Source organism: Dendronephthya gigantea, unplaced genomic scaffold (genome assembly GCF_004324835.1).
Source record: "Dendronephthya gigantea isolate DGI-Jeju-01 unplaced genomic scaffold, DenGig_1.0 000000F, whole genome shotgun sequence".
NCBI classification, from domain to species: domain Eukaryota; kingdom Metazoa; phylum Cnidaria; class Anthozoa; order Malacalcyonacea; family Nephtheidae; genus Dendronephthya; species Dendronephthya gigantea.
Window position 1 is genome coordinate 2320879 of NW_021163010.1, and position 21322 is coordinate 2342200.

Genomic DNA, 21322 nt, shown 5'->3' on the forward strand with positions numbered 1-21322 from the left:
GCTCAGTGAATATAGACTTGTGAAATAGAGACACGCTTCTCGACCAATCAGCACGCGCGAAACATAAATGTTATATTATAAAATTTATTCGTTGTTATAGACCTTTAATTAATGCCTTTTTTAATTTTTAGGGATATATCGCACTTTAAGAAGCCGTTGAATCCGTATAATCAACTTATAACTAACAGTAAATGATAAAAATAATCTCATTATACTTTTGCACTGGACCTTTAGAATTCTTGCACATTTTCTACCTAATTTTTGTAACATGTATACCTTGACGTGGTGAAATATTAAACCATTTTCTATCATTCTTCTGTGTGTAATTGTGTTTATGGGGAAAACTGGAGAGAATGTGGATGTGCAACAGTTCGACAAGAAAGAACTCTAAAGGAATAAATATTTTTCATATGTTCAAATATTGATATTTAGAACACCGCGGAAATTTCATGGTAAGACTTTCTTAATACTTTGACTTCAAATTTGGTGGGTAGAAAGATTTATAAATGCTCAGGAAAATATGACTTGCACAAAAGATTTCAAAGTTTGCACACGGCAAAAACGAATCGTCTGAATTAATGATATTAGAGCTGACAACGGGAGATGCCGGTTGGTACAGTTATATAGTTATTATATAATTGTTGCAGTAGAAGTACTCAATGGCAAATTACTGCACATTTTCCTGTTATTGTCAAATGCCCCTAGTAGCTGTAAAGAGAACAATATTTTTAAGTTACCTATATACTTCCTATTATTTTTGTCATTCTTCACCATGGGCTCATAATTACAACCACCTATACTGACCAGTTACCATATTAAGATAAAAATATATTTACTTATATAACATAGTAGCTAGCTATGTTGATTTGCCTGATTGGAAGTCCGTACATAGGAAATATCCGAAAAACGGGCCGGGGGACGCTTTGTGAACGAGGGGAAATATTCAGTCTATACGGACCGACCAAACCCATAAATAATCTATCTTATCATTTAATTCTCCCCCGGATCTGAGGGAATTCAAGTGGCGCCAAATAAGCAAGATTGATCATACCTATTTTAGTGTGCAATGATAACCGGCAATTTGTGCAGTGATAAAAGTAGCATATGGTATTTTCCTAAAAGACTCACTCTTCTGAGATGGATCATAAGTAATTGTTCCCCAAAATGCTGGAAATCTAGTCATAGGGACTCAAAAATACAGAAAATTTCTGCAAGAGATCCTGCAGACCCCATGCGCTGAATAATCAATCCCTATTCCCTAATCTTTAAATTACCAATTTACAGTTAGGACCATTTTTATCCTGTCTCCCGCCTCTACTATACTATTGTGATGATATGGTTGGTATATATGATCGAATATACCGGAATATCAAAGATATAAAATATCTTCAGTCTCACACAGGTAAAATATACCATATTTTGGCACATTCAATTGAACCTTACTATTCACCTTACCCATTCGATGCATATTTGTTGAATATATTTTAATCGACCATGACCATTTTCCGGTATACTTGATCATGGTCGAATATACCATTTTCCGGTATACTTGATGATGGTCGAATATACTATTTTCCGGTATACTCGACCAGGCTCGAATACACAATTTTCCGGGATACTCGACCATGATCATGCTCTGACTCTATCACTATCAGATGGCAGCCTAGCAAGAATCGGAATCGCGGAAAAAATTTGGGTTTGTCGCGAAAGAATCTTAGGATTGTACAGATAGGTAGCGGCCGCTGACAGTTCATGAGCCAAGCTTTCCGGTAACAAGGCATTTAGGGTTGTGGTTTACGAGTCCGAAGTCTTGTCAACCTGTTCGTTTCTGTCAAGAGTTTTTTCATTTAAGCAATCTATTATACAGTCCTTTGGGATTGGATGTCCGTTTGCTTGAATTATTAACGACTGTTCATTGTGTTGGCTTGCGTATATAAACATTCACAAAGCAGGTCGTTTGTAACATACATCAAGGCGACAGGTATGATAGTATAAAAGACTGTTATGTATATCCCGCACTTACTGAGTGATAGTGTGATACTTTCCACTCTAGGCAAATGCAGTATCCACGCATGAAACATTAAAAATCGCGCTAAATCTAACTAAAAATATTGTGCGGTTGATTTGTTTGTTTAAATTTTTCAAGGTGCCGTATATGAACTTACATATATTTTGATTATTTTGGCTCCATTTGTTGTGCCGTATTATATTAATATTTATTCTTTTGCTCGAGTCAAGCCGGTCGTATATATTTAATAACCTGTTGACTGATCACACATTTGCGCGGAATCGTAATACAATATTGTAAAATTGTGTTTCTTGGCGAAGCCTATATACTGCACAGATACCAATAACACTCTAACAGTATTTGTGACCAGTTTAGCTACTTTTGAAGAGCTTATTGGCTTATTCGTATGCTAATGTCTAAATATTTGATATCTGTGTATGAATATATCGCTGCAGACTGTGTTCCTGAGCAAATAGAACCTCACAAATTATCTTTTTAAGCATAAAATATGAGGATTTCTGTACATATAGAATAGTTTCTTCTTTACTTCTTGTATGTAGTGTCCTGAATTTAACGAGGAATTAATATGAAAATAAATATACCCATCTGGGCCGTATTGCATAGAAACACTGTATGTTGGCTCAAGGTTCATGTTCATTATATTCTTTATTCACAACTTTGGACTACAGTATTGTGATGTTTTTTATTATGTAGTTCGGGCATATTTTATGTGAGTCATAAACATTTTAATTAGAATATTACAGCCGGATACAGATTTAATTTGAAACAAAAATTAACACAAAAATATGAGAATGGTTCCTGTCAAAACCAGGACTCTTAATTAAGACTGAATCAGAGTTCTAGCTGAGACTAACTGGCTTAAATCAAGTTTGCAATGATAGTGGTGTGCATTCTGCAACATATAAAAATAACAAGTTGATGTTACTTCTTGAAATAAATTTGAACTGTAGGAAAGCTTAACACTATTTATAGTTCCTGATTGTTCTGATTGTATATAAGTGTATGAGTTTATGATCTATGGAGGTACTTTCGGATCATGTGTATAGTGTCCCTTGTTATAAGGAGAACTGATTCACAGAAGCTGGTTAAAATTAAAAATGTTTGGTAACTTTTCTGTTTATTTTTTTAGAATCAAACATGCAGGGGAATACCAGGCTCTGGAAATATAGAAATTATTTCACTGCAGTGTTATTGATTTATAACTCAATTTGTAAGTGATTTTTTTAGAAAATTCTGACAGATTTCATGTTATATTTGGTATTTTTCATATTTTGGTACTCTACCAAACATGTGCGACTTCTAGTTAATGCATTTGTCAGTGCAAGTTTTATACACTACAAAATGATAATGTATAACAAACTTAAATGTAGCATCAGAAATTGATTTCTTCTAATAATTCGTAGCTTTGTATTGAAATTTGTGATACTACTCTTGTTAGATATTAGAGCACAAGGAAACCAATGCCCACTGAAATCAACTTGTCGAGAATGTATCCAGTACTCAGATGCTGAATGTACTTGGTGTTCAGATGTGGTGTGTATTATATTTTACTTTTTAAATCTTATCAATTGTATATAAGAAGATGTACAGCTGTGAGAACTACTAAAATGGTATTGATTGTAAAATTATTAAAATTTGCTGTGTTATAGGACTATACCAAACAAACATCGCCATTAGAAAGATGTAATTCAATGGCTAAACATAAACAGCAGAACTGTTCAAATATTATTAATCCTTTATCTAATGCAACTGCTACTAAGGTAAGCTTTTCAATATTTTTTTTATTTGCAATTGTTTGATGGTGGTGTTTAATCAGATTTTGTTCTTTTTATCATTGTTATCATTTGATATATCTGCAAAACACAATTGCTTTTCATTGTGATAGTGTAAATATATGACAAATTATCAATGAATCAAGGCAATTATCCACATGGAGACTGTGAAAAGTCTCAATGAATAGAGTCTGGATTTCACAGTTTAAATACTGGTCATATTGTTTTTCAGAATGAGGATTTAACAAATACAACAAAAGTTAAACCACAGGAAGTTGTTATTGCACTTAGGCCAGGTATGCAGAGAATAAGATACATGTACAAAGTATATAAAACCTCATCAAATTGTGTTGATGCCACTTATTTCCTCGTGTATATTGGAATGTATAAAATATCCTATTTTCTTTATCTAAAATACTTGTCTATCAACTGCATTAAATGATACCTTTTCTGATAATAAAGCAGTTAAATTTTTAAATACAATAAGACAGCTGATTCAGGCTTCCAGCCAATCAAAGCAATGTGTAAAGTCATAATGATGTTCTACTTTGTTGATTTCTTTTGAAATTAATTGTTTTTATGGTCAGTGAACATGAATATATGAATATATTTTCCATGCACTAATGGATGCTGGGTACACCACTGATGGAAAGATTATATTATACATACATACACTCTATGCACATACATGTAGTATTATTTACAAATCCTATGAAAAGAATTGTATTAATTTTTTGCAGGGCAAAAACGAGAATTTGATATATCAGTTCGAACACCAGAAAATTATCCAGTTGATGTCTATATGTTGATGGATATGTCGTATTCAATGAAAGACAATTTGAAGTCTGTTGAAACGCTAGGGCTTGATCTAGGTTGGTAAAGTGTGCAAGCACAGTAGTTTTATCTCTGCTTTCCTTGGAGAGGGAAAAAATTAAAAGCTTCGCACTATTCACGGAACTGTTTATGCTTCCATAATAGAACATACAACCCAAATACAGTATTCTGTTTACTCAGTGTTCGCTGACACTGTGTTCCAGGCATGTCACATGACAAATGACAAGAAACGAACGATCTCGATTAACGAAAGTAGTCAAAGCAAAGTTTTTGGAAAATCTGCAGTTACTGTGTATAAATTGTCATCCACAGTGACCCAACTTCCGAAATATCGTAAGGTGCAACAACAATGTGTTCGAGAAATGTGTCTTTTTTCCAGGCAAAGAAATGCTCAATATCACATCTAGATTTCGTGTTGGTTTTGGTACAATGGTAGATAAACCAATGCTTCCGTTTTCTCAGTCATCTGAAAGCTAGTAAGTTTTACTGTAGTGTTTGTGGGAACTTTTTTACCCTTGGCACATGACGTCACAGTGGGCATCTTTAATTAAGAGCATTTGACAAAATAACGTGAATTTTTGTAAAATACAGAAACTTTGACCACTGAAGACACTTCGCTTCGTTAACTGTTTGCGTCATGATTCAGTTTAGTTAGGCCAAAGGACGTGTCTGAAGAACAAATGTTAAGGACTATGACATCAGTGCAAAGGGTCTATACAATATGAATACTACTTGTTCAGAATATAATTATTACAACATGACTTTTCTAAATTTTCCACAAGAATATACCCACCTACACTGTATATTACCCTGCGTTCTACTGTATTGCGTGTTTAGCCCATCGTGTAAATGTTCCAGCCAAGGCGTTATAAGTCTTACAAGAAAGTATTTAAAACATCCAAATGAAATCATTGTGCATGCAAACACTCCATGATTTGATCGTATTTTTGTTTAACAGCTGGATTAAACAAGGGCAAAAAGACAAAACCCGGCCTTTCTCGTCTCCCTGGGTGTTTAGGAATGCATTGTCATTGACTGAAAACACGGATGAGTTTGAGGTATTTTTTATTCTTCTACCACACATTCTTCTGTTATGGCGGAGCACCGAGAGGTTGTGTTAACTGCGAAATCGATATATATTTATTTTAACGCCTCAAAGCAAACTTTTCAGAATTTTGTATAAAAACAAAAATAATTTCATTGCTGATTATTAACAATAATGTCTTAGGCAAGTGTAAAGTCTTCAAATTTGTCGGGCAGTATTGACGGTCCAGATGGTTGGGTCGATACTCTAATGCAAGTTGCTGTTTGTGAGAAAGTGAGTTTTCTTACCAATCATAGTATCACTAAAACCGCTTGTTGGTATTAAAATAGAAAGAACCCTATTCTTTGGCTGACTGCTTCCTGTATCTTGTTTATTCACGATGATTTAATATAGGCAGTAAATTGGTCTCCAAAGGAGAGCGCAAGACGACTGGTTGTTATTACAACTGAGGCAGACTTTCATATCGCCGGAGATGGCTTGGTAAGTTATCATCGAGGTTTTGCATTAGTCAATTTTACCGAACATAATATACTCTTATTTCAAATCAGCGCTGACTCAAACCTGATTTGTCATAAAATGCCTTCAGATATATTATCGTCTATATGTCCTGTATACTGTAATATCATATTCCTTAAATGTAAATTGTCTAATCGAAAAACAAAATCCAGGTAGGTTTTTTATTCTTAACTATGATTAATTCTGTAGTTAGGAGGCTTGGTTCAACCTAGTGATGGAAGGTGCAAGTTGGGGAGCGGTGATACGTATTTTGGTAAAGAGACGGTGGGTCATACCTAATTTTATCCAGGCGGTTTAATTAATCCTGTTTCGATATTCGAAATAACGACTAATATATTTATTTGTTTTCTAGGACTATCCCTCAATATCTTATCTTCGTAAAGTGTTATTAGATAACAGCATTGTTCCAATTTTTGCCGTCGATAGTACTTCTATAGACATCTACAAGGTGATTTTCTGTAACTGCAAGAGTTTTGAGGGCTCATACTTTTGTTTTTTGAAAGTCTTTACAGATTGTGTCACTTTTTGTCCCTATTTTTGTGAAATAATTTTTGGCATATAATCTTTTAGAGAGTGGCCAGGTACTTTGGCAGACAGATTGGTTCCGAAGCTGGTATACTTTATGACAATTCAACCAATATCGTACAACTGATTCGCAATACGTACGAGGTAAAATTTTAAAATTTTTAGTTCCAACCATGACCTGATACCTTATATCATAAAAAAAGGAGGGAATAAAAATGGTGTGGGAGAACACGTGTTTTGTATGAGGGCGTAACACGTGATAGTATGATAACACGGGCGGGAGTGGCCTATAATTTGGCAAGGGAGGATATTTAAACAAAGAAACGAAACAGCATTTACTGATATCGCACATATTTATTGCAGGCGGGTTATCCTTATGCAATCTCCATGCACGCTGCAATCTATATACTGTACTAAATCCTTCACAATGACCATATTTCGAGCATACAACATTTATGCATATTATTTTTCATTGAAAATTCATGATACATAAACGAGCCAAGATCTAAGTACTGTATACACTGAATATGTACCCGCAAACACTTTTTAGATCTACTGTACATAGTGAATACGTGTAAATACACAATAATTTTTGGAAAAAACATACGTCCGATACAAAAAACATACGTCCATATGTGGCCTGGCATTCAACAATTACTGCATTATCAACTTTATCTAACAACTATTACAAATCATATATTTCATTACCTTTCACTATAGAAAATTGGTACAACTCAAACTGTTTTCCATAACGAAGAAGATACCAAAGACCTCAAAATTGAATACACTGCACATTGTTTGTATGTATTTCTAGCTTCTTTAATACACAGCAATTTATTGTACTGACCTTTGCAGTTGATTTTTTGTACTTACTCTAACTTAATTAGATTTACAAACAGCTTGTTTCCAAAACTTGATATTCCATGGTTTGTCTAGTTTCGCTTTTAAAGATTCTTTTTACAACTTTTGAACACAATGACCTTCCGAATACGGATATCGGTTGTTTATAATTATTCTTATGCCGTGATAATTTGGTCCATCCAATCGTTACGAATATCCTTACGAATATCATGATATAAAATATCACTTTATTAACATTTTAGAAATGGTAGTTTTCCAGGCACAACATGTGAGAACGTCGCCATTGGAGAGACGGTATGAAACATTGCTGAATGCTGATTCTGTTTTCAGTGAAACTTTAAAGTGAAACCTCATAAGAAACCCAGATTCGTTTAGTCTAATGACCAATTTGACATGGTCGTAAAATGGTCGCCCCTTTCCAAAACTGACTATAGTGAATATGTATGTTTGAGATTGTCGAAATGGTTTTGAAAGAGAGGTGTACTGTAGCTAATAAATACAAATCCTCAAATCGTTTATAGGTAAGATTCACCGTTTCTGTGTCGTTAGAAAAATGTCCAGCTGGTGGAATGGGATACACCAAGTAAGTCTTTTTATTTCCAAAATGAACATCACATCTATAGTAATTGAACAGGATATGTTTTAAAGATGCATAACTAAACTGATAATGATTTATACGTAATTACATTCTGAAGTATCAAGATCTAAATTTTAATTTTTATTTATACAGATTTTTTATAACAACAGCTCTTGGTGATAAAATTCCTGTTAAAGTGACCTACCTTTGTGATTGTGATTGCACAAATATGACCGTAAGTTGCTGTCTTTATATATGCACAGTACGTTTTTGGCCTGTAGTTCGTAACCCTCATTTCTTTAATTGGTCTAATACACATGCAGTCAAATCGTACAGGCTACAAACACAACAGTTATATTAACGTCTATACGTCTAGCCGTATTTTCTCTCAAAATACACTAAATGTCTCTTAATTGATTTCTTCTATAAGACGCTAACGTCGCTTATAGTAGACATGAGCTATGTTCACACGAGACCGGACCAATTTGAATGCGTGCTTGAATTCGTCCTGTTTTCTTGTACACACGGTAAAAAATGAATGCTTCTACGTGTTCACACGAGGTTCCAAATTCGTCCAGTCCCGCGTGTGAACGTAGCCTTAGCCTCCCACTCACGAGAGCCAATCAAAAGTCATGTAACATTGGGCTTTTTGCGTTTGACGTCATTATGAGAAAAGCCTTTTGTCTTGGAGAATATATAGAATTATAAATCTATATTTAGTGAATTAAAACTTTAACCGGCAAATATTTTGTTCTTATAAGTGATCTTTATGAACTATGTGTAGGTTCATAACTCGACGGAATGCAGCGAACAAGGCTCCTTGACTTGTGGAGATTGTGTATGCAACGATGGATAGTAAGCGACAACGACTCATTGTCACTTTGATATTTGCTTGCAGAGGTTTGCCACCACATTTTAACACTGTAATTTCATTGTAGTCTTCTTGATAAGTGTGATTGTCCTGATTCAAGAATAGACGAACACAATGAAAAATGTAGAGCATCGTAAGTATACGGCTTTATATAATAACTATAGTGAAACACGCAATGTGATTGGTCAATAGCCGTGCAGGATCAGACAATCCTGCACGCGTTTTAGACAATCCTGCACGCGAAATTTAATTTTAATAAAGTTAACCGTTGTTTCACTACAGTTATTTTATAAAACAATTACCAAATGATTTTCCGTGCAGGATTGCGTGATCCATGCACTTGGGATGTTGCGAGACTTTCGGAAAGCGTGAAAATTCACTCGCCTACGGCTCGTGTATTTTCACGCTTTCCGAAAGTCTCGCAACATCCCGCGTGCATGGATCACGCAATCCTGCACGGAAAATCATTTGGTATTCCTTTATTCATGGTTGTTTTAGTAATTCAACCTACAGGGAAAATGTTTGAATTTACGTAATACCCGTGGAACAAGCAGTGCAGAATACGCGAATCATTTCCAGTTGAAGCAGCAGATTATAGGATATATAAACTATTGGTAGCTCTTGCATGGTACAGCTAAAATCTTGTAACAAACCGTGTCATGTTCCGGCCCACATTAGTAGCTTAATCATGGTCAGGTGATTTTAAGGCAAATTGAAATTTTTTTTCCAGAAATTCGTCGAGTATATGTAGTAATGCAGGCAGATGTTATTGTGGGAAATGCGAGTGTGACAAAAGAAAGGTTCGTCGTTCATTGTTAAATATTTTACATCTTAATGTTTGTCGGTTTTTCATCCTTGCTACGAAATGTTGCGAGCGCTAGAATGCATGCTATCAACTTTCTTAATCTTTTATTCTGTTTTTGTATCAGGAGGCTGGTGAAGGTCGCTCATATGGCGAATTTTGTCAATGCAATGATCAGCTTTGCGAGTCCGATGAAAAAGGACAAATTTGTGGTGGTAGGTTTATAACAAAACATGGGGACGACACAAGATAAATGTGTATATACACCAACAAATCTTGTATGACAACTGCCTAAAAGTACAAAAAAAAACGTCTCGACGTTTCGACCGACCTAATGGCCTTCGTCAGGAGAGTTAGTAAGTCATACTAAGTCAAAAAGTCTTTGAGATTTTTTTCTATTTTAAGCAGTTGTTATACCACATTTGATGCGAAGTTGTATTGTACACCGTCTATGTGCAGACAATATGCTTCTAGTGAATGCTTTATTTCAAATTTTAGGCGAGGAACGAGGATATTGTGATTGTAATAAGTGCAGTTGTTTCCCTGGCTGGGAGGGCCCGTCTTGTAGCTGTCGCAATGTAACCACGGCGTGTATACAGAATAATGTAAGCAATCTGAAATTTCGTTCATAACTCAACTCTAAAGTGCATGTGCGCACATATTGTCCTGTCATCCCGTTTACAAAAGTATGTTTCACAAAAACCCTGGTAATTAAAAGATTCAACTCTGCCTTCTTGCAGGTGACATGTTCTGGGCGTGGTCAATGTGAATGTGGGCTGTGTATTTGTGAACCAAAGTTCTCCGGAACGTTCTGCGAGACCTGTGACGTACGTACACGATATTTCCTTTTGCAGATAACAGTGAAATTAATCCAAAATCATCCAACATTGGTTTGTGCATGCGAAATTTCACACTGTGAATTATGCCTCTTCTGCGTGTGTGGGTAGATTGACTTGCTAATGTCACGCTGACTGATTTGAAAATTTGTGGTCAGAAACTTTGCAATTATGCAACGAGAGCAATAAATACTCTTTGTAGGTTTAAAGTTTTTGAGGGTGACCCTGGAAGGCAATTGCTTACACATGTATGGTTATATCTCAATAGGGTTGTATAAAAGGCTGCTCGTATTACAAGGACTGTGTGCGTTGTAAGATATATCAAACTGGACCATTGACTGGAGACTGTGAGAAGAGTTGCAATGCCACAATAACCAAAGTAGATAACGTCGAATCACGTAAGCTTATTTAAAGTTTTTTTTACGTAAGATTATGTTTAACTTTAAATGCTATTAATCATTACTAAGATCAACATAACAGCGAAGTGAAGAAAGAACCATACAGACTGGTGTATATAGAATGAAAAAGCATGAATTTGTAATAAGATATTTACAGATACCCCGATCCTTTTTATCCCGCGTTTGACATCACGCAAAAATATCGATTTTTTAGATGAAGGTCAGGGTACTACTTGCGTTGAAATTGACGATGATGACGATTGCACATTCTCGTATGTACTCATTGAAGGAAGTGAAAAAGTTCAAATTTACGCTGAAGAAGAGAAAAGTGAGGACTTTTTCGTTTTTGTTTGTTTTGTTAAATATAGCTAGATATGTGTGTCGTCTCTCCAAAAGCGTATGAATGAGTTTGATGAAAAAATATCGACGTTAAAGAAACCTTAGCAACAAAGCTTAGCGGACGTTAAAGAAACCTTAGCATTTTAATATTCTAAATGATAATAGTCAGCAATGGCAATAAATGGCTGTTGTGTGATAGTTGGTTGCACGACGTCGTGTTAACTACATTGTGTAATTTGCATAGATAATTTCTTATTTTTTTGAACTCTTCATGTGCGATTGTTAGTGTCCTTTTCTCATTGCGTCTATACGATATTTTCAATAGGATGTCCTCGTGAAGAGGGTTATCTATTAATTATTATTGGAGTTATCCTGGGAATCGTCGCTATCGGAGCTGCTTTACTGTTAATTTGGAAATTGCTGGCAACTATACAGGTACTGTTTCATTACTCATTAATTTGGTCGGTCAATCTATTCGCCATTTTCGGTGCATTTTTTGATAGATGCGGTGAAAGAGCGAAAATCACCTAAATCATCACGCTTCTTTTGCATCTCAGGTAACCAGGCTCAAATGAACAACTTTTTACATGTATTATAATTTTTAATTTTCAGGATCGTCGAGAGTTCGCCAAGTTTGAACGTGAGCAGCAAAACGCGCGCTGGGACACAAGTGAAAACCCAATCTTCAAACAGGCCACGACGACATTCCAAAATCCAACCTATGGTGGCAAGGGCTAGACCACTTCATTGACAATGGTTGCTAGGCTTATACTCAACAAATAAAATTAAATGTGTAGGCGTTTTAGGTTCGATGTTAGCGATCATCCGATCCTAAAGGAAAAGACAGTGAGCTTGGAGTAGCGCAGATGGGTTTTAGTATATAATGATTGTCTTGCATAGAGAAGTTTTATCGTAAATTTTTAGCATTTTTTAGTTTTGTAATAAGTAAATAGCAATAAGTGAGTGTTTTCTCTGTTCGTTTGCGTCATAGATTTCCCATGAATTTGTGTATCACATTAATGAAGCACAGTATGAAAATCTGTGTAATTTAAACGGCGATTGACCTGAAAGTTTCCCTTCATACAGCTTAACTAAAATTATCATTAGACGCTGAACTGAAATCTGCATGTTTGCAAGAACGCCCAAATGTGTTTTTTTTCGTTATACTTTCATCCTGGGTTTCATTAGGCCAAATATACTTGAAAAATGCTTGAAAATACTTGACTTGGAATGCGATGCAGGTGGAAATCGAATCTGCGACCTTTCCTCCTTCGCTAGTTTGACCGCGAAATAAAATCAATATGGTGTGGTCAATGTGCTTTCCCGAGGATACTCGATTGCACACAACTTGCGCTACTAACACAACTGTAAATATGAAACAAAAAACAGTCATGCATATATACATGGTAATGCACACATGTTTAAAGACGACATAACCCTATTTCATAATTTTAAACCCCGCGCAAGAAATTCCGAGGTTGTCATATTGCTGCATCAAAAATCGGTAGCCTATAGCAACTACGGTACGTATGCAACCTCGTACCCAGGGACTTGCAGCACTTGGAGTTTGGACTTCGCTTTAGGCCCCCGGTTAGATGTATCGTACATCTTCACGACATCATGTTCAACTGTTTAAAATTGCCTAAAATTATGATAATAACATAGAATAAAACAAAATGTACTCATAGGGAAAGTTGTAAAAGTCAACGCGAGTGTGAAAGGATAAAACTTAATGTCGTGACGATACACGCTGGTCCAACTTAGCTAAGTTTCTCCCACTCGTGCAGGCTCATATTGTCAGCGGACAACTTACATAAAATTGAGAGCAAGGCGTAAAACGAAAAGCTTTTAATTTTTTATGCGAAGACCGCTGAAAAACTGAGCCCTCTTTACCGGGAGAAAATTTGCCGAATATGACCAACGCGATATAACAGGATGGGTAAAAGCCTTTTGCTGTAAATATGAGCCTTTTCATATTCAAATTTACCACATAGCATCTGCAATTTAATTGACATAAGTTTTCTAAAGTGAATCATTAATTCTAAACATAAATCTTGTTCCTTCGGGAGTTCTGTGTGAGTGGAATTCTGTGATGCGGAAGAGAGATAATAAAGCTATAGTTAACTACGTCGTGTTGGAGACAAGGGTGTTTGAATTTAAACTTCAGTGTCAAAGGCATCAGTCATTTTTTACTCAACCTATTAGTATATAGATGGGCATTTCATGGGTCAATGCATGGTGCACCATTCTGCCCACTTAAATATATTTGCAATTCATATCACAAAAAAATATCACAACTCGCTGTTCAGTTACAGCCATTAAGGTGCATTTGATTGTAAATTGTAGTGTTGCATGTCAATGTGGCATAAACTTAGTGCAAATCTTCAGTATGGATAGAAATCAACTTCTAAATTATGAAGGCTACGAAACTCCTATGTATCCATCTTATGGCTCAAGCGATAGCAATCCTAATATTGATGGCTACGAGAATGGACGTCATTCACACTCTGGCCTGAGAAAACAAAGCAGTTTAAATACATTTAATGGTAGCAAAAGAAGTATTGATTTATCTTCTACATTTGAAACAAGCCAAATTGTTCTCGGTTGGGAAGATATTAATGTGTTTGTACATAAACAAACGGGCCTCTTTGATCGATGTTTGAAGCGAGGTCGGGGAAATATTGAATTTGTCGTGAATCAAATTTTAAACGAAGGTAATCACCATAATCACTGATGCACAAATCGAGTAAATGAATAACCGTAAGTCCAACTACAATATTGAAAAAAATTCCCTGCCGTTATATCTATAACACCCTCTCAGTTCCAGGAATAACGGCATTGCAGCTGTTTGTATACAAGCCGATTGTAATGGATCTGCATGATACCAAATATCCGACCCGTTCAGGCGTTCATATTACCTCTCGTGTGCATTTTGCATATACCGATCAGATAAGCCTTAAATCTATATTTTAGGAGTGAATATGTGATGGCAGCAAGGCTGTACGATACTCTAAATACAAATGGGAACAGTCAACTTGTATATTGTTTTGTACATGCTGTGTTATCATGTGCTTACAATGCCCAGTTTTTTTAAACCACGAGTTGCTATCTATGACTATATTTAGCCGGATTAACATATCATTGGAACAATTAAGATTTAAGTATATGTTAGGAGTACTTTCGAATTGAGAACGTAGGTCTGAATGATAATTAACCGAGGTATTTTTAACTCTGAATTAGTTTAATTTTTCATGAATCAAACTGAGCCAAAAAATGGAACAATGATAAGATTTTTTACATTGCAGTAAACGGTGAGATTCCCTCTAAAAGTCTTGTTGCCATCCTTGGTCCAAGGTGAGTAGCTTTTCGTGATCATGTGCTCTGTTATGGTAGTAATTGTCATGTTAATCTTACTGGAAGGTATTAGCTACATGGCGAGGCTGTTTGTGGTTTCACGAATCAAAGCAAACAAATTTCTCCGAAACAATGACTTTGATCCAATAACCGTTTATTATAATTGATATGCGACATGTGATACGTTGAATTTCACGTGGAAATACGTTGAACTATACAAGTGGAGAGGTTTTTAAGTTTTCACTATACAAGTGGAGAGGTTTTTAAGTTAACGGCTGGTCTTCTTAGCTTTCTCCAGCCTTAAACTGCAGCAAAACAAGCTCAACTCCCAGTATACGCTGTGCATTTCTCTCTTGCAGATAAAATAGATTCCCAGTTATGATATTTTTTCTCACTTGTCAATATCAACATATCTTTGATTTCGCAGGTCTAAAGTTTTAAGTTGTATAAACGCTTTCGTGTTTTTAGCTTATTCTATGATTTTCATCTTCGCCTATTATCTTCATCTTTTGTTTCCCAGCACATTTCATCCTAATTTATCTGAACAATATATTTAGAGGGGCTGGCAAGACAACATTGCTAAATGCATTAGCTCATCGAAGGATCGAGCAGTTAGAAGTGACTGGCACTGTGTATGTTCGTGAAGAACCAGTTGGAATTAATATTAGAGAAGTATCTGCATATGTTGAAGATCATGACGTATTTGTAGGATTACTGACTGTACGGGAACATCTAATTTTTCAAGTAAGACTTGAAACTGATCAAATATCTTTTTCTTGAAATTTGTCAGAATAAATGTGTTTATCTATTTTTCTCAACTTATCCTTTTCATTCTCTTGCATGCATGTATCACACACTGCATGCATGCATGTAACACACACTGCATGCATGTATCACACACTGCATGCATGTTACGCTACCACGTGGTCCTATTCCAAATCATCATTGGAATGGGATACTATTGGGATACTGGGTTTTGTATTGCAATTTGTCGCCCGGAACTAAAACGTATTATTATTATTGCTTGCAATTGTCTTATTGTTCATGCTGTAACAAAGAATTTCTTATTATTCATGCAGGCATTTCTTAGAATGGGAAGTGATGTATCACGTGAAGATAAAATATCAAGAGTAGAAGCTGTAATGGAAGAAGTAAGTTACATTTTTATTCCGTTAATACAAATGTTAACAACTCGATAAAGTGTACCTTAAAGCCTGTAACTCAGTAACTTATCTTACACTACTCTATAAAACAAAAAGAAATCGTATACCAACCGTTTATCACCACAGAAGTGACCTCGGGTTTCTATCCCCATATAAATGACTAGTGACAAAAAGGGTCACGTAACTATAAATCTTGCTTTGTTTCAATAATATTTTTTGCACCGACTATAGTTATTAGGTATAATTACTTCTCGTGACTCGGAAAAATTTCTGCTAAAATCACTCGTCTGCCCCACCCTCAAAACCTGTAGCAATGGTGATGATGCCGATCAGTCCGTTCGTATTCTCGTGTATATTACTAATGCTAACAATTTTTTATTAATAAGTTTGGTCTTAAAGATTGGGAGCATGCACAAATTGGATCTCCAGATTCACATAACGGGGTGCCACGTGAAATAACGAAGAGTTTGTCTATTGCATCTGAGGTAAAAACGCATATGCATAGCTCCAACGTAGTTAACATTCTATGTAAAATCATTCCTTTAAAAAAGTTAATTGTGCAATAACATGCAGTGATAACAGATAAATTGTTCTCGTTTTAGCTGCTCTCAAGTAAAAAGTTTATATTGTTCGCTGACGATCCACTGACTGGCTTGGATTCCCTTTCTTCAAACATGTTGGTCCATACTCTTCAAAGATTAGCTAACAGTGGATACACTATTTTGTGCACTTTAGATCAACCAACCTCTGACGTTTACGCGTTGTTCAATAAGTATGCCCGTCGTTTAATGCTAAGACGCAAAACTTGTTTCCTGTAAACATCATTTCATGCGGCGTGCGTTGGTAAAACTGTTGTAACTTTTTAAGGATTATTCTACTCGCAGAAGGACGGATCACGTACCTAGGACCAAGCAGTGAAGCAGTTTCTTACTTTGGCAGGTAATCATGTCTGCAAAGACAGTTGAAAGGAAAAATTGTATCTTTCTATACTCCTTCTATGCACGTCTTACACGTTACACTCTTTGTTCCTCTTCACTGGATGTTTACCATTTTGTGTTGAAACAGGTTTGATGAGATTATATAGCTATTGCCGTTTTAAAGATTGGTTTTTACCGAATTAACCTGCCTAAAATCGCGTCATGCACATAAAAGAATAAAGGAAAAGATAGTAATAAAGCTGAATGCATGCATTTTGTCTGTTTAACAATTTTCCCGATATTATTTCTAGCATTGGATTTCCATGTCCTGAAAATTATAACCCAGCAGATTTCTTCATCCGAACGCTCACAGTAAATCCGACTGAATATGAACAATCAGTGGAGAGAATTAAGGTAAATCAGAGCTGATTAAGAATCTGATTAAAAATAAGGCATTTCTTAAAATTTCTGGTAGCTATCTTAAAATTTCTGGTTACTATATAGCTTAACTTTTATATATAAGAAGTGAGATCCCATTTTTTTATAGTAACATGTATATATTTTATTTCATTCAGTACGTTTGTGACAAATACCGAGAAATTGAAATACGACCCAGGGCTCGAAGCGCTTTAGGACCAATCGTAAGTAGATACAATCACATAAGAATACGGAATGACAAAATTTACCAAATATGGAAAGTCAATATGGAAGGAAAAGAGCTGTAAAATTCATTATTCCTCTGACGCAGCGAGTATATATAAGGTGTATAGAAACAGTTGTTAATACCGTTTGTCATGACATGAAAATATTTAAATAGTTTATCAAGCATGCATAATTAGTACCAAAATACTGATGTTTATACATTTTACCTCAGGAATCGTTTGATGATCCAGATAAGAAGACTGTCCTGTAAGCGTGAGACTAAAGAAAAAAAACCTGATTTGCTTTTATTGATTATCAGCTATTTAAGAGAGAATAGGAGGAGTACTTGTACATTAAGAAAAGTTGCACAAACTATAAACAGGCTATATACCGAGTACTTGCTGCATGCATGCATGGGGATTGTTACGCGGAACTTTATTGTCACATTAACGTTGTCTATTTTGTTTTTATAGCTTTCATGCGGGACGGTTTACACAGTTTTTAATTGTCTTGTGGCGTTCCTTCATCATAGTTAAACGAGACAAAAACGCTTTGTTTTTAAGAACAATTCAAGCAGTTGTAAGTTTACCTTCAGTAAATCTTCACTACATAGACCATCATTGTTTTCACCAACTCGTCGTTCTAAATAAAGAAACTAAAACTCACTTGCTTTATAGATTCTTGGATTTATAACCGGTCAAGTGTATTTTCAACTTGATGAGGACCAAGAAGATATTCGGAATTTTTCTGGTCTTTTGTTTTTTCTTGTTCTCAATATAACGTTTTGTTCATTTCAAGGAGTGCTTTTTGTAAGTGATATTTATGACTTCATAGTGATGAAATTTCAAGTTAACAAGCCTCAGAGTAATTCTAGCTCTAGACAAGAAAACACAATCAAAGGCACCTCTACATATTAATTGTTCCGTTTTGTTGCATCCCAATTGTTTCATTTTAGACGTTTCCTTTGGAACGAGATATATTTATACGAGAGAATGAGAAAGGGATATACTGTACAAGTGTGTACTTCCTAGCAAAATCTTTAGTCGGGGTATGTGCTTTGTTTTGAAGATTAAAATCACCAAGCATCTCACTTAGGTTTACGCTATAGGATTTTATTCTTCTGTTGAAATGGAAGTTACAAAATGTGACCGTAACAATTGGTGCTGGAGTTCACTGTTCACTCCGAAAACATTTACATTTCATGCATAAACGTGTTTTAGATACCTCTTGATTCAATTCTGACAATAACTTTGATGTCCATTGCCTACTGGATGTCAGGTAAACGCTGAAAGATGATTATCTCTGCTGGTTGAAAATTTTCCCTAATACATAACGAACATGCATTAATCCTGTAAAAGACACCTTTACGAACATTTAGTTTAATCACATTGAAAGAAAAAAAAAACTACAAATAAAAAATTAAATATCTTTCAGGACTCAGAGAAACATCAGAGGCTTTCTTTCTGGCATGTGCTACTGCATTGTTGGTGTGTCATACGTCTGTTTCGTTCGGTATGCTTAGTTTTCTTTCAGTTTCTTTTGAAATTCGTTGTTTTTACGGTCTGCGATAACACAAATATATAAATCATGATCAGCCCCCTCCCCGCTTAACGTTTTTTCACAGTAATTCTTGAGAATATATATTATTTTCTATTCATCCTATATTTTTCGAGTACCGAAACACATTATTATAATTATGCGTACTATAAATTAACTTACAGGTTATTTTGTATCCACTGCAACAAATTCATTGTCACGTGCTATCGCTACTGGACCAATTCTTATCTTACCTCTTCTAATATTTGGGGGATATTTTGTCTCGAACAAGTGAGTTAACAACCTTTATATCCTAGAAGGAAGCTAGATATTTTATTAAACACCACCGTTGTTGTACTCAGTGCAGCTCTGAGCTTTATCGCACACGTGATTAGCAAAGTGATTACCACCGAAATCGGCATTCAGCAAGACAGTTTTTTTTTCAAAGGCTCTTCAATTTATTTTTACGCTATAGTACAATACCTGACAGCCTGAAATGGTTACGATATATTTCCTGGTTTAATTTTGGTTTTGAAAATTTAATGATAAATCAATGGCAAAATGTCGATAGGATAACAGGTAACTACATGCATGATAATATTATGGTATTAATTCCGATAATATTTTTGTAACAATATGCTAATTTCAAAATGCAATATTGTGCTTTTTTTCTCCAAGGATGTGGTAAAACAACTTCAAAGCATTGTCTACAAAATGGTGAACAGGTCTTAGATTTTTATCAGCTTGACGAGGTAACTGGTTATACTGTTTTCAAATCTTGATGCAGTTCAAATAATGCAAATCACGCATGCACAAAAGTTTGCATGATTCAGCCTTTTCTTTCATCACTATTAAGTTAAAACGCCAGTTCTACCCCTGAGAAACCCAACGTTCTGCTGCATCTCTCCATGCAGTGCGAAAATAATACCTGTAGTACTACTCTTAACCGTTAAATTTATTACAGCATTACCACCCAAACATCTTAGACCATGCGCAATGTAGCTAAATGTAAAATATTATTATTGTTATTACAATGCTGTTTAACCATCGTAAACATCTGTTTTATAGAACAATTTCAAGCGAAACTTTTGGTTACTGGCAGCTCTTTGTATTACCTACAGGCTCTTGGCGTATATTTTCCTGTTGCGAAATCCAAGTCGAACACGGTAACATTTCAAGAGCGATTGACGTTATCTGGGACTGGGGCTAGGGCCAGTTAAAAGTTATTGTTGGGTTGAAAAGCGCTATCCACTAAAGTTATACTAAAGTTTAAAGTCCACCTTTCTGGACTATACGTGTGTGTGTGTGGCGTTATTAGCCGACCAGCTGGTAATGCACAGAAGTCTGTAGCCAACAACCATATCAGATTTTCGTCAGTGGAAAAAATCAGTGAACGAATAAGGTAATAATGGCAATGAAGCAAAATTCTAATTATTATATTAATCGCTTAGTCAAAAAATCGCACCGATGAGAAAGGAAAGGGCTTACCCTCGTCAATGTTAAATTTTTTAAGTACAATTTCGCGCTTTTAATACCACCGTTGTTGAACAACGTTGTGCCGTTTTATTTGAGTGAATAATATAATTAATTGCATTGCGTTGTATCAATTTAGAAGATAATTATTGTAGTGAGAATCAATTGAGTTATTGCTTTGCGTGTTTAAAATTAATGTTCCAACAACTGTAAAAAAACTGTAACTGAAGAAGTTACTTTTTAGGATACATAACAATTTTGTTAATCTCTGGATTTTTGCATAGTCATCTGAAAGACTTATCAAATTTTATATTGCCGGTTTCCGGCAATTAAACGATAGTGCGTGTATATATATATCATTCCTTACACAAAAATAGAAATATCTTGATTTGTTAAATTAATTGAAAAAACTTTACATTAATCAGTTAGGATATGAGAATATTCAAAAGGTGCATTGAAGGTTTAAGAATTGAGACTATACCAGTCTTTAATTTATGTGTATATGAGATTTGTTATTCAAATTAATATTGAAGTGCAGTACAATCATTAACATAAGTTATCTTTATTTCAATGAGTGCATGCAATCAGTAACACAGTTTCCTGTGGCTTTGAACCTTTTCTTCCCTGCATGTTACCAATTATAGTTCTCGCAGGATTACATTATGACGCGAGCTTCACAAAGAACACGGTATCACGAAAGTGCTTGCACTGTCACATTTATCGTGATGACTGAATTGTGTGTGTTAAAACAAAGATTGTCTCAATCTTTGCAAAGTGCTTGGACAAAAGAATGCCCTAATATGGCAGTGACGAAATGTTGCGATGTATCCCC

General features: G+C 35.3%; 3 protein-coding genes across 3 annotated transcripts in view; all 3 read left to right on the plus strand.

Moving 5' to 3' along the window:
* LOC114522881 overlaps positions 1-307 on the plus strand; it is a 64240-nt gene extending 63933 nt beyond the window's left edge. Inside the window, exon 123 of the mRNA XM_028543657.1 lies at positions 132-307. Coding sequence (XP_028399458.1) covers positions 132-149 — 18 coding nt within the window. The 3' untranslated portion in view covers positions 150-307. The remainder of the gene's footprint in view (positions 1-131) is intronic.
* A 1447-nt stretch (positions 308-1754) lies between these two features.
* LOC114522947 (integrin beta-1-A-like) lies at positions 1755-12382 on the plus strand. The gene is made up of 27 exons (XM_028543737.1): positions 1755-1981; positions 3159-3239; positions 3468-3562; positions 3679-3789; positions 4034-4097; positions 4542-4673; positions 5015-5111; positions 5594-5693; positions 5864-5953; positions 6074-6160; positions 6386-6460; positions 6549-6644; positions 6767-6865; positions 7442-7521; positions 7825-7876; positions 8104-8165; positions 8313-8394; positions 8944-9014; positions 9098-9163; positions 9761-9830; positions 9960-10047; positions 10331-10437; positions 10573-10659; positions 10937-11066; positions 11281-11394; positions 11731-11840; positions 12018-12382. Exons 2-27 carry the CDS (start codon positions 3167-3169, stop codon positions 12141-12143), a joined length of 2364 nt encoding a protein of 787 aa, XP_028399538.1. The 5' UTR covers positions 1755-1981; positions 3159-3166; the 3' UTR covers positions 12144-12382.
* Positions 12383-13331: 949 nt separating this feature from the next.
* On the plus strand, positions 13332-20851 carry LOC114522995 (ABC transporter ATP-binding protein/permease wht-1-like). The gene is made up of 19 exons (XM_028543788.1): positions 13332-14119; positions 14711-14759; positions 15317-15503; positions 15839-15910; positions 16309-16407; positions 16525-16694; positions 16790-16861; positions 17151-17253; positions 17415-17480; positions 17714-17748; positions 17955-18060; positions 18159-18290; positions 18437-18529; positions 18702-18759; positions 18916-18993; positions 19203-19308; positions 19493-19596; positions 19696-19769; positions 20086-20851. Exons 1-19 carry the CDS (start codon positions 13795-13797, stop codon positions 20185-20187), a joined length of 2031 nt encoding a protein of 676 aa, XP_028399589.1. The 5' UTR covers positions 13332-13794; the 3' UTR covers positions 20188-20851.
* The last annotated feature ends 471 nt before the right edge of the window (positions 20852-21322 follow it).

Excerpts from the sequence above, each read along its gene's own strand:
- LOC114522995 (XM_028543788.1), top strand. The coding sequence starts at position 13,795 with ATGGATAGAAATCAACTTCTAAATTATGAAGGCTACGAAACTCCTATG. Across the intron at positions 17,481-17,713 it reads GAAGCGCTTTAGGACCAATC|GAATCGTTTGATGATCCAGA; the intron begins GTAAGTAGATAC and ends ATTTTACCTCAG. Across the intron at positions 18,994-19,202 it reads TCATACGTCTGTTTCGTTCG|GTTATTTTGTATCCACTGCA; the intron begins GTATGCTTAGTT and ends ATTAACTTACAG.
- LOC114522947 (XM_028543737.1), top strand. The coding sequence starts at position 3,167 with ATGCAGGGGAATACCAGGCTCTGGAAATATAGAAATTATTTCACTGCA. Across the intron at positions 3,240-3,467 it reads ATTGATTTATAACTCAATTT|ATATTAGAGCACAAGGAAAC; the intron begins GTAAGTGATTTT and ends TACTCTTGTTAG. Across the intron at positions 3,790-4,033 it reads CTAATGCAACTGCTACTAAG|AATGAGGATTTAACAAATAC; the intron begins GTAAGCTTTTCA and ends ATTGTTTTTCAG.